Source organism: Strix aluco, chromosome 2 (assembly GCF_031877795.1).
Source record: "Strix aluco isolate bStrAlu1 chromosome 2, bStrAlu1.hap1, whole genome shotgun sequence".
NCBI classification, from domain to species: domain Eukaryota; kingdom Metazoa; phylum Chordata; class Aves; order Strigiformes; family Strigidae; genus Strix; species Strix aluco.
This window is the reverse complement of record NC_133932.1, coordinates 119,829,157-119,842,811: the sequence shown is the minus strand read 5'-3', so window position 1 is coordinate 119,842,811 and position 13,655 is coordinate 119,829,157. Positions and strand designations below refer to the sequence as shown.

Here is a 13,655-nt window from a genome sequence, read left to right as displayed (position 1 = left end):
GGCAGTACAAGTTCATTTAAATTCATGGGTTTTTTCAGGACTACACTGCACACAGGAAGACTGTTCTGACATAAGTAGCTGGGTAACAAAGCTTTATGCAATACCAGATGTTGGTAACAGTGGAGCTTTATTTACAACTTTAAAATCTGGTAAGAGTTTAGTGGGAGCATAACTTTTTTTTTTAAGCAACATTCAGTGGAAGGGTTTGTTTCACAAAGAGAAAGTGATGTTTTGCATACATGCTCTAACAAATGCTGAAGATGTTTAGAGGAAAAGGGAAGTGAAGGAGTGGCTCTGAAATGTCTTCAGACTACCACTTGCTCAGCATTAAGTATTACATTTCAGGTAGGCAAAAGTGCTAACTTTTTGTGTCAGTGTTATTAGGACTATCAGAATTTATTTCATGAATTATTCAAATAATGTCATAGAATTTTTGGCTGTAATTTGAAAACTTCAGTATCTGCAGTCTGGCTTCTCTCTGGCATTTACAAACCTTTACATTTCGTACCATAAGTTTGCAAACTGCTTCTGTATTATTTGTCATGGACCAAAGCAGAGTTTTCTGACTTTGTCATGTACCTCTTCTTTAGTGAAGTGCTGCATTTGAAAGTAGCTGCAAAGACATAATGTTTTCTCTGCTATAGGTGAAATCACAGTCAATTTCACAGAAAGCAGTGCTTTCAGATTTCAAGGATGCAGCTTAATAAACAAGGAAGGAGAGAGACTGATTTATTACTCTCTAATCAATCTGCTATTCACTAGTAAATTCATATACTTTGATGCTGTTGTATGTTTGACATCAGACTTCAATGATTAAATACTTCATCAGTTGGTCTGTTAACACAGCTTCATAGTTATAATGCTGAGGAGAACAAATTACATTGATCAGATATTTACCTGCATTAAAAAAAATATTTCAACTGTGGAGATAACATGAAAAGAGAATGCCTCTTTTCAAAAGTGAGGTGGGCAAAATGAACAGGACTGGCCACATCATCAATATCATGGGGTTTTTTTTGTAATTATGGAGAGTGTCAAGTTTCTTGTAACCTACCTTACTGCATGAATGTGCTTCACATTACATCTAATTATTATCCTTTATGAAATGAATGATAGTATGTCAAAAAGAAGGAAATATATTTAAAAAAAAAGACTTCTGTTGGAGGTACTGCCTAGTTTTTAGGGCTTCCTTACTGTATTTGGTCATTGTAGGCATGCTCAGATTTTTTATTTGTGGCTTAACAATTTGAGGTGAAAAATACTTCATATGGTAAATTCTCTGTACATGATGAAATATCAGTTTTCTGATTGTCATTTAATTTTTGAAATGGTCTTACAAACAGTTTAGTATCCTAATATCCAAATTAAAAGTAGATGAAACTTGAAAGGAAAGAAGGGGCAGGAAGGTGATAGGTGGGAGTTCAGGATTTACTTGGGTAAAATCTCATTTGCCTCCCTGTTGTCTTACTAAGCTTATGTTTAAAGATCATCCTCCACCCTCACTTCAGAAGGCATTCAAGTTTGAGATATCGATTAATTTTGCATATTAAATAATATAGGCTATGTAGGGTAAGGATGCCACACAGATTGACGTTACTCTATCTTATTACTAAGTCATCCTTTATGTCTGGGATTCTTGGCAGTCAGCTGTTGCTGCTCAGGAAATAGCTGTAATAGTAACAGTTGGGAAAATGTGTCAAAACCTGCTCTTTTGTCGCATCCAAGCAGAGACAAACACTACCTCCTTTTTGTTGGGTCACGTTAAGCTGGTCTAATGATCAGAAAATCCACTCTTCCAATGACCCATGAAGAAGCTACATTGTTATTGAGTGGGGCAGATATTATTCAATTTTTTTCTTAACAGAAAGTGTCTAATTAGCTAAATTTGCATTATGGGAGAAGTTCTATGGCATAATTTAGAAATCATAGATAAGTGTCATGGATAAACATTATTTTAGCCGTTTCAGCCATTTCAGCCACTGGTTTCTTACTAGTAGTTTTTGAGTATTTATTGCATTGTCAGTGGAGCAAGTCATCAGGCCTTCATTAATGAAAGAATTTTAGAGAAAAAATTGAACTGCCTAACAGTAAAAAGGAATCATGTGGCCACTTTCACAGTGACTTCCCAACAGTATTTAAAAATTCTCCTGCCTCATAAAGTTTCCCTTCCTGAAAGGTTATCACTCAGCAGCAGATACTTAGTTGAGTTTGAATCTTCGTCTTGCATCTCAGTGATGTGATTGATGGTTTCTATTTTTTCTTTAAATCAATTTTTGAAACATGCTAAATCTGTTAAAGTTACTGTATAGGTAGATTAGAAGACCACTAGAGACAAATGCATTTTTGTTCTGTATAAACTGAATGTAGCAGTCTGCTCTATGGTTAGGTACATCAGTGATCAAGAAGTCCTCTGAAACTGAATATATACTAATACCTGCAGTCTCTACACTGGTTTTAAAATGGTGACTTAGCCTTCCATAAATTATTTTGTTATTCTATGAAAGCGTATGCTGTTTCATCCAGTGGTTTTTATCTTGCACGTGGCTCAGACTGTGATTTAGATTCTGAGTGGATGTAGGAAAAGCAGTGTTTTTATAAAGCTTGTCATTTTATAGGTCGTCTTCCATTGAGAATCCCTCTCTTGTGCTTTCCTCAGTATAATCTTGAAGATTAAAGATCTTTGGGGGGAAAAATGAACAACTTAAAATCAAAACTTGCAAAAAAAAGGGGGTTTTTTAGGTGAATATGGCCAGGAAGCTTAATATTGCGAAACCATTTCTGATGAAGAGCAAAACTATTCAGAAAGTATCCACAGGCCATTGCTTTTAAATCCATTTGTGAATGTCATTTAAATGAGCACAGTTTTCAGTATGATCAGAAAAATGTTTTGGTGCATTCATGAGATGCTGGGATTAGATGAGATGTGTGTTGCAGTGCCTTAAGGCTTGTGGAAACTTGCAAAGCATTTACACTATAATTAGGTTTCCTTCATGAGTCTCACATTTCGTTATCCATTCCTTCCTCTGCAAATGCGGAAAACTTGAAAATCAGATGGATAAAAATAAATAAAATCTGAAGTATAATTGTGATGTAATTAATGCTTATTGAAGTTTTGGAAGCAAAGTAAATTTTAGCAGTTGAGCACAAGAGGAAGGGCAGTAACACTGATCAAGATGATGTGAAAAGAACTCTGCATTAATGGATATTTAATGACAGTCCGGTGAGAGCTATAGATTTGAGCTCTTTTGAAATGTGTAAAATGTTACAAACAACAATAAAGGGAGAAGTGAATAAAGTATTCAGAACATGTTTTTGCACTCCATTTTTAAAGTTTTTAACTGAAAATACACTGTTGTTAGGAGGAAAATAGTGGCAGAGAGGGATTAATCTTGCTTCTTAATAACTTCTCTTTCTGTATACTAACTCAAGCTTAGAAAAATGCCCATTGGTGCTGAAGGAAAAATGAATAGGAGCCTTATTTCTTACCTTGCTTTCCAGTAAATAAGATACCATGTGAATGTGGCATGATCAACGTGAGAAGATGCCTAGAAGTATTTTTTTTTTATTTTATTTTATGTGGACGGTATTAGTAGTAAACAAGTTGAGGCTCTCCTCAGGGGCCTGATACTGCAAATTGCAGTAGTTCCATGCCTCCCTGGAAGATGGTGTTAATGAGAAGGATACACTGTGATATTCCACCCTTTGTATATTTGCTCTCCCAAATAGTATTACTTCATTAACTATTTCCAAGTCTAAGAGAGGAAATTCTTCATACTGGACTCTATGGAAAGACTTTTATAAAATAAGTAACTTGCAGTTTCAGTATACTTACCCTAGAGAATTTATTCAATAACTTTCTGATTAACATTCATGCTTGAAAATGGAAGATTGCAGACTGGTAAGGGAAGCCAAATCCCTTGGATTTCAACTCAGGAGGTTTCCTCTGCAGGTCTGTTAGATGGAGGCTGCTGCAGGTTACACACCCAGCCCTAGCACACACAATACACGCATGGGTAGCCACAAATCAAGAGGCGCAGAAAAGATAAATGCAGGCAGCACTTGCATAAACATGAACAGCACAGGCAGCACAAGCTTATTCCTTCTTGTTGGCTGATCAGGTGTTGACATTTGCTAGCAGAACGATGAACACCCTCACTCCCTTGATGCACAAGCACACTCACATTCCCCAGTCCCTTAAACAATAGCGTGGGCCCTGTATAAGTCCAATATCCATACCCACACCATAGGGCCCTTACACAGTCACTAGCCTTGACTGTGGGTTTTTCCAGATGCTGGTCTTTCCTCTGAGTCTCACAGTGCCTTTCAAATATTCCATAATGAGATTGCTCTTTCCCATGAGACTGATAAACATAGATAACCTTGTTTCTCTTGTTCTTACCAGTTATGCAATTCTGTGTGAACCTTCTCAAGGTTGTGCTTGTGTGGTTCCTTTAGTGTTCATCTGTCGGTGACTTCAGGAGTTCAGGTCTCTTGTTAGTCTGCCGTACTGCTCATTAGGGTTAGTGTATTTGGTGTTCAGTTTATTACTTTTTCTCTTTTTTGTCTTTGTCTCACTTTTAACAGAATACAAACCACGTTATTACATTCAAGGTATACCTAGAGAGGCAATCTGGGTAGATTTAAACATGGAGTTCAAAAGGAGTATTTTCTAATAATTTTTTGCATCAGTATACAACGGGGAGAGTAGGAGAGAGACAGTAACTTTATTAATTTTATAGTAATTCACGTACAGTTTTTTAGAATCTGGAAAGGATGCTTCCTGTAAGGAAGAAAAATGGAGTTATAATACTAGGGATGATATAACAGCCTCAGTACTGAGTTTAGAGCTGATGCTGAAGATTTCTGAGAGCATGGAGGAAAAGCAAAGGTACTATACAGCTATGTAGGATAGCTAGCATGCTTGGAGAGAATACTTGGAGAATTATGGTCACCTCATGATGACTTAAAATCTGTACGAACTGAACTGATTCAATGAAAGATGCACCTGATGTAGGAACTTGAAAAAGAGATGTAGGTTCACTTACAAAGGAAGAATTCATTTCCTTTACAACCTACAGTTGGACAAATGTTAGAATCAAACTGTGAGTTTATTTTTAAAAGCAGTAATGCTGATAATTTAGCTATCAGTAGAGAAGAATATTATGACCAAATCAGTTAAGATGTCAGCTGATATTTATAGTGGATTATTTTTCCTTTATGTATGCCACACTGCATTCCTTGGGGTTTACTTCCTGGCTGAGCCCAGATGGAGGGGAATGCCCTGCACCTTGGCCTGCCCTTTGGCAGCCCTGCTCCAGCTGGAGCTCTGGGCTGTGTCTCACTCCAAATCCTGCTTTTGCAGGTGACTTGTGTTGATGACAGAGCAGTTATGATTTAAACATGTTTAGTTTATAGTTTTAGAAAATAATGTTAAAAGTACTTTTAGCAAAATGTAATAGATCATTGAATACTGTGTAACAGTTCAAGAAACAGAAAAGACCCCCTCAGGGATTGTCTTTATTTTATCAATTTTTTTATTCATGATTGAAAAAAGAAATTATATCAATAAAACCAAAATAAATGCTATACAGCTGTCCTGGTTTTGGCTGGAATAGAGCTAATTTTCTTCCTCATAGCTGGTATAGTGCTGTGGTTTGGATTTAGGACAAGAATAATGTTGATAACATGCTGATGTTTTAGTTGTTGCTGAGTGATGCTTACACAAAGTCAAGGAATTTCCAGCTTCTCATGCTGCCCTGCCAGCGAGGAGGCTGGGGGTGCACAAGAAGCTAGGAGGGGACACGGCCAGAACAGCTGACCCAACCTGGCCGAGGGACTATTCCATACTGTATGCCATCATGCTGAAAAATAAAACTGGGGGGAGTTGGCCCGCTGCTCGGGGGCTGGCTGGGCATTGGTTAGTGGGTGGTGAGCAATTGCATTGTGCATCGCTTGTTTTGTATATTCTTTTATTGTTATTATTATTTTCCCTTCCTTTTCTGTCCTATTAAACTGTCTTCATCTTAATCCACAAGTTTTACCTTTTTTCTGATTCTTTCCCCCATCCTAGTGTGGGGGAGCGAGCGGACAACTGTGCGGTGTTTAGCTGCCTGCTGGGTTAAACCACAACAATCCAAACCATTCAGTGTGCTGGAATAAAAATGCACCCATGAAAAATAGTATTTGTAGTTTGAAATCAATCGATACATTAATTCTGAAGAGAGATTGCATCGTATTTCAAAGGAAATAATCAGAAGGGAAAAAAATCTTGGTGCAGTGTTATGCTCTTTATTAAGTAAAGCATTTGAATAGTCCTTCTCTTTGAGGTGAAATTTGTCAGATTTCAGTGTAATTGTACAGTCGGTTTAATTGTACAGTTGGTGTTGAGTGAGGATGATAAAATTCTCTCACATGTAAAGAGTGTGCCAGCGTAGGAACAAAATATAAAGGGAAGAAGGTTGCTGCTGAGAGGAGCGTTTAGCTGAAAGGCAAAGAAGAAAAGTGTTAGCAATGGAGAGATGTGTAAAATAAATCAAGAGTATTACTTTGTTAGAAAGCCTGTCTGAGCCCTTTCATGGCTATTGTGTGCAGGCAATGCCGCTGTTCTGTTCCAGATGCACAGCTATTAAGATAAGGGGAATGGGCACTGACAAGTGGGTTGACAGGCATCCCTTTTCAGTCTTAGCAGCAGCATCCATCTGGCCTGGCTGTGCTGCTGGCCGAGGCAAGGGCTTGCTTGTTGTTGGCTTGTCTTTCACTTCAACAGCTGGATGAGCTACACTTAAAACTTCAAGTGCCCATGAATGTTTTCTAAGAGTTCTCCAGCAAAATCAGAGTTCCTGGCCTCATCTTGTTGGTGTGAAAAATAAGAAAAAGAAATAACTGCAAGTAGGTTGTTTGTGTACACCCTAATCAAATGAATGCCAGGAAAATACAGCTGTGGGTGGAGGCTGAAGTAGTGTGAGTTTAACTTCAGCTAAGGTGGAGTTGCAGTCTTAGTGCTGTAAGGGAGCTTCCCTGCCAGGCTGCTTGTGCTGCCGAAGGATGTAATGGCACAACTGCCCAAAATGCTGACCTCTACCTGTCATGGGTCTTTGAGGTAACCTAGCAGCTTCTGACAGGAGCTGCACCCTTTGCTTGCTGAGGACTCAGGCACTGCTGAATACTGAATGCTGAATTTTTCTATCCTTAAAACATGTTCAGTGTGTTCAGATGTTAAATGACAAAGGAATAATTTTTCAGTTTTGTCCACTGGTCCTGTGTTGGTTTTATTCTAAAAGTGTCCTTTTAAGGGTCAGTTTCTGCTAGTTGGTGTTTTCTTTAAATGAGAATGCCTTTCTTCCAACTGCCTCTAAGTGCTTGTTCAGTGTTTAAGGTTATCACTGTGCTGTCTTTCACATGCCTTTGATGCTACGCTTTTCCTATGTTGTCTTAAATAGGTCATACTAGACCTATGTGTTTCAGTTTCCCTACCTATAAAGTAAACATCAGCTCTAACATCATCTCTGCAGATGAGGTTTACATTGTTATGTTTATATAGTTTGTTGCTTGAAAAGAATATTGAATAGATTTCTAAAACCAAATGTTGAGATAAAAAAAAACAAAACCAAACACAAAATAATCAAAAAGCTTTTGCTTTTTTCCTGAAGACATAAAGATCTGTTTATTTAATAGTAACCAATTTCATACTTAATTTCCAGATTTTTTAAAAAAAATAATAATCAAAGAATTATTAATAACTTGATTCAGTTTTATCTTTCAGTTGGGAATGTTGGTTTGTTTTGGTGGTTGGAGCATTGCTTGCATATACATGATTTGCTAATCTCTATAAGAAGACAAATGTTAAACTACATAGCAATACAAAATGTAGCAATGGCCAAAAAGAGACTGCTGAAACAGAATTTTCTTACTAAACGTGTATTCAGCCCTCCCCCATTCTGTTTATTTTTAAATAATTAATAAATAGTTCTCAGTAATTCTAGTTTTAATTCCATTCACCTGTGCAGAGCAAAACCACATAGAAGAGGGCACAGTTTGATTCTGTGTTGGCTCGTGTGTGCTGATTGTGTAGCTAGAAGAAAGAACTTCCAGCTTTCAAAATTGCTGGATTTAATTTTTTTATAACTAAAAACTTGGCTTTTAAACTCTCTGTATATGCATCTTTCACATATTTCTAACCTTACCAACTAGAGAGAGCTGCCATGCTGCTATTCTCTTTTTTTTTTTGCCTCAACTTGAGAATATGGAATGTGTTAGAATATGTCTTTTAAAAAGTATGTTGGGAGTCTTGAGAAAAAGTAAAATGGTTATGAGTTTTTGTTTTAAAACCCAACAGTGAAGGAGATGAAATATGAGTGTGAAAAGAAGCCAGTGGCAGACTTCTTAACTTCAGACTAGCGAGTAGGTTTTCCGTGTACTAGAAGCTACTTTATCTGTGGCTTTGGCTCCTTGTTAGGCAGAGCTGGTTCTGTTGTCAGTTCTAGAGGATGAAAGGTAGAAGGTTTCAATAGCCATAACTCTCCTTTGTTTAGTTGAAAGCCAAATGGTGTAGCCATCTTACATGACGATGACTAAAAACTTTCATCCCTGTGGCTACCGAGGCTATTAACCATCCTTGTTAACTACATGTGTAATTGTGGAGAAGAAAAAGATAATTTGCGGGAAATTTTTAAAAAGCTGATCAAAAAGGCCTCTGTGCTGTGTCCTACCATTAATGAAGAACTAAATGAAAGGAATATAATGCTAACCAGTCTGGTTTTGTGGAAAGTAGATGTGTTTTTTGTGGAAAGTAGATGTGCTCTTCTATGGCATTATGTCAGTTTCCCACTTCCATAGCTGTCTTTTCTGTGCTCTGTTGTAAATCCTTTGAGCAGGAACTTTGCTGCTATATTGGCTTAAGCCTGTGGCTATAGTTAAGACACTGTCTTTTTATACACTGTAGAATTTTTCTATGTAAAATTTTATGGACTATCCAGTTTAAAAGCCGCTTTATTTGTCTTTGTAATATCTGGTGTGTTACTTTCTAGTTCTCTCACTTTTTCAGTGGTAAAGTTTGAAAAGGATCACAGTTTTAACAGAAGAATGAGAGAACCCCAATGGTGACCCCAAAGAGCAAATAATGCACAATTAAACCGTTTAAAAACAGAGTGGGTGAAAGTGGAAAACTTAGGTAAAATCATTAGAAAAGCACAAGTAAAAATTATCAGAAATTAATACAAATTTGACTTGGAAGAGGAGGAGTCATAACATGGATGACCATGAGGTCATGATACTTAGCTCTAGCTTGTTGGAGGGCAGACTGCTTGTGTCTGTACCAGACAGTACTTGGTCCTGGTGGCTCTTTTGCCCCACATAATTATTACTTTTTATAGATTTTTTTTTTGCTTTATTGCCTTTTCTTACTTTAACAAACCTGAAATAATAAGCTGTGTTGTATCTGTGTGCAGCGGTGGGATTTTTGTTTTGTTTCATAGTATGTGTTGAATGCTCTGGCCCTGCATGCACTGAGGTTTTTTTATCAGACAGCGTTGCACACAGCATTGGAGAACTGTGCAAAGCAGAGAGACACAAACCTCATGCAGTTCTGTCCCTGTCTTTTGTGGGGTGGGATGAACTTGGATCTGTTTAGTTTTGATTTGGAGAGAAGAGGTTGACTTTCTCAGAGAGTTTGAAAGTAAACTATCGCTTCTGTAGTTTGGACAATTGGAAGAATAGAAAATGGCACGTATCAGACAAATGGCTCAAAAGAAACTGAATTTAGACACCAATTTTGAAAATCTTGGCAGCTGTGTTCTCCTTTTCCCAGGTCTGCACTCAAACACACTGGTTTTCCAAAGAACTTTGTGCGGTACCTACCAATATGCTTTGGTAGCATCATTGTGATGATACGGCACCAGGACTGCTGGAGCTGTAGCTTTCTTGTTGCTCCCACAAGTGAGCTGAAATGCAACTGGTCCTCACCCTTTTCTATGCTGAGGTGTTGCCCCTGGGCTTATGTTAAAGTAATGTGCCCTTTTATGTGGACTTGGTGCTAAATGTGCTGATGTTAGGAATGGCCTATATTGCTCAAAGAAACTGGGAGAGTTGTATTCCAGAAATATTTTTATGCTAGTATAAAAAAGTTTCAACACCAATGTCATCAGCATCACTAAGACAAAATAAAAAGAGGGAGTGGTGTGCTTTTCTAAGGGACATGTGCCCTCACCTGAATTTCTGTCCTTACCTCATGAAATAGGTAATTGAAAGAATGTTCAATTGTAAGTACCTGACAGAGTCTAATTTAGAGATAATCCTTCAGTTGGTTTAAAAATTAAACAATCCCAATAAGAATAATAAAAACAACAAAAAACCCAACAATAAATATCAATTGAATTAAATATCTTGGCCACTTTTGTACACTCAGAAATCTGGCAGGCAGCTTTGGATGAATTTTATCATTGCGTTTTTCTCATCTTCCCATAGCAGAATCTGTTTGGTGGAGGGAACTTAATGTTATGGTTTCTGAATCGATCCAATTACTAAGCAAATGCTATTATAGAGCGTTTGTTATGTATGCATATATGTTTTAATGGAGGTACAAAAGCTAGGGAGAAACATTTTAGCTTTCACTCCCCAGTTGCTTTAGCAATTCTGAAGTTAGGAAAATTATCATTTTAGTTTGTTAAATGGATTGGATTTCATATTAAGCCACTGAGAAATAAGAAAAGTTGGATCTTTGGGTGCCATTTTAAAATCTACCTTGTTTTAGAGACAAATACTAACGTCAAAATACTTAGCTGCATCATTCCTTTAAGACTAACAAGTCTTGGTGAAGATAAAATGTGAGTTTGAATCATTCTTGTAGTTTTATTTCCTTTAAGAGCAAGAAGAATGAATAATATCTCAATCTGATCTTTTTATTTATTGTTTTTCATCAGTAACATGTAGAGTGAATACCACCAGTGTAGCATGTGTGCATTAAAAATATCTATGTGGCTCAACTTTAAAATTAAAATATTAAAAGCAAAAAAACCCCAGGAGTTTGCTTTAAAACTGTGCATCTTGTTTGTTTTAGGAGAAAAGGCTAAAAGAAAAAGCAGCAAGGAGAGAAGCCAGGAATAAGAATGCACAGGTAAGGATTTTTGTTGTTTTGATCAAGCTACTGATTGTGGGCTTGAAACTGTTTTTTAATTCTTTCATTCCTTTCTTTAATAAGCAACGTTGTGATTTTCTTACTCCCTTACTCTGATGTGGTTTTAATGACTTGCTGTGGAAGGATACTGAGAAAGCATGAATATGTGTGTGTGTGTGTGTATAAATATATAAAAAGCATGGAAGCCTTTTGGAACAGCAGCCTCTTTATTCTGTGTATCAAGTCAGTTGCAATTTCATCTATGATGCTGATGCCTTTTTTTTTTTTCTTCTCTGAGTACTTGGTCACATCTTTATTGTGCAGGTAGTAAGAAGGTATTTTTGTCAAATCTCATTTAAACCTGTTTCTGCTGAACCTTTTCTTTAAACAGCAAGTATTTACATTGAAGTTTATTCCTTCCCCTTGTTTGACCCACAAAGCCTTTGCTATCCTTTTCTTTATATGTACATTACTAATTTCCTAGAGGCTGTTCTAGTTTTTCATGTTGCTTGGTTTGTGATAAACTGAGATGTCATTCAGCTGCAGTGGTTTTCCAGAATATGGACAGAGTAATGTGTGTCATTTCTGAAGCTGCATCTCGTTATGCTACATGGTTTGTTCTTGGCAGTTAGCAAATATCTTACTCCCTTGAGAAAATCGATAATGTTCTTTGTCCGATTTTTGCAAGCTGGCCGTGTGCTGGGAGACTAAAGTATAGGAAGATGATTCATTCTGTAGTTCTGAAGTGGAAAGTAATTACAGTTTAAGATGAAAAGCCTAGTTATACTAACTATTAAGTATGATTCTGTCTTCAGAGATGGCAAGCTATGAGAGCTGTTGGCATCATGACTCCCCAATCAAGCAATAGAAATTTTCTGCATGTAATTGAATGTAGAGAGATGCATACTTTTTAGTGTATTGAGCAAGCATTTTAGGAAAATTATGGAATGAATGATTAACAAACATCTTATTACAGGGAGAAAACATTGATCAAATCAGGCTGTATCGCATTCGTAAATGCTGCTTGTAAATTTTGCGTCTTTTTAAGAAATAAAAAAAACCCCCCAATGTCATGTTATTCACCAACTGGAGAAATAAACCCATTCCTTTCAAAAGGATCTGCTTGCTGATGTACTTCTCCAATCCTTTTCTTTGCCAAGCAAATGAATCTCTTTGTCCTGTTGGAAAACAAATGAAGTTGATCTCCATTGAGGAATGATCTGTCCGTGTGTGGGGTGTGTGTCCATGGGTACAGTATGGGTTACACATGGAGCCTCACCCCCAGAACTGCCTAAGATAAAACCACAATTTGATGCATCTCTGCCTCTCTTCAGTGCAATGCTGACACTTGGAAAGCTGACTTCCTAGTCCTGGTCTAGTGTAAGAGTGGCATATGCTTTCTGTGAGAGTACCAACTGTGCAAGCCTGCTATTACTTAATTTTATTCCCGAAGCTCACTGGCTGCAAGAAGGTGCAAGCCTCAGGAGCTGACATATCTCCATGATGAAAACCGTTGGGCTTTTTCTCTTGTTTAGAGGCTATTTTTGCCAGAACTGTGTGCAGCTGAGTCCTGTCATTTTCAGTGGGGCTCATTTCAGGGAAAATGCTTTCGCTGGGAAAGGCTGCCAGCTTGGAGCTGGGCCGTTCACGCCTGGAAGTAGAAGGGAGCAGTAGACAGTAGATAAAGGTGGCAGTTTCCGTATGCTGGGTGTCTGAGGAATTAATTAAGAACGCTCGCTGCTTCACAGAATCTTAGAGATGAAGCCACAGTAGCTGAAGCTCTCCATAGTCTGTGTGGGATATGACTCAAACAGCTCGTAGGAGACACCCAAGGGAAAAAAAAAAAAAGGAAATGGTAAAACACAAAACCTATTGAAACAGAAACTAGTTTAGAAAATATATGCTGCCTAAATCAGGAGTTCAAAAACATTTGCATTTTCACTAGTGCTTTCAGAATATGACTTGTGATCTGCTTACTCTGCCATACGCAACTCCTTTGGCAATTAATAATGTTTTCTTAAAAGAGAAAGCAATAAGGAGAACTGAAAAAGCAGAAAAGGTATTTTTAGCTATATCAATGCAGTTTAGCAGCTGGAGAAAAGGGCTAAATCAACAGTTATGAACAGCCAGTCACTTCAAAGCAGCTGTGGTCATAATTTGTTGTTCTACATCTACCTGCTTTGTTCCCCTTGTTGTGTTTTTTTTTTTATTAACTGTGTGTGTCTCACATTATAAACTCCTTGGGTTACAGAGTACTACTTATTATCTTCCACTAGTACACAGCCCTCTGGGTCTGACATGACCAAACCGGCAATTTCTTTTCCTATTCTAAAAATTAAATAATAATTCTTCAATTATGACTTTTGCATCTCTGCTTTAGTATAATTCTTGTTGTCCTGTTGTTGGTTGTGCCTTGTTGCTGACTGGACAGGGCCTGGCATGTTATTCTTAATGTATGCTGTTTTTTTCCAAAATGAAAAGGGAATTTACTTGGAACTAAAACTTTATGGTTTATAATTTATTTCACCCTTTAAACCATACACTT

The 13,655-nt window shown here is 37.4% G+C and overlaps 1 protein-coding gene across 1 annotated transcript in view; it reads left to right on the top strand.

Annotated features, from left to right (window-relative positions):
• Positions 1–13,655, top strand: part of DDX10 (DEAD-box helicase 10) — a 186,690-nt gene that overhangs the window by 112,471 nt on the left and 60,564 nt on the right. Inside the window, exon 16 of the mRNA XM_074816113.1 lies at positions 11,054–11,110. Within this exon, the coding sequence (XP_074672214.1) occupies positions 11,054–11,110 (57 nt within the window). The remainder of the gene's footprint in view (positions 1–11,053; positions 11,111–13,655) is intronic.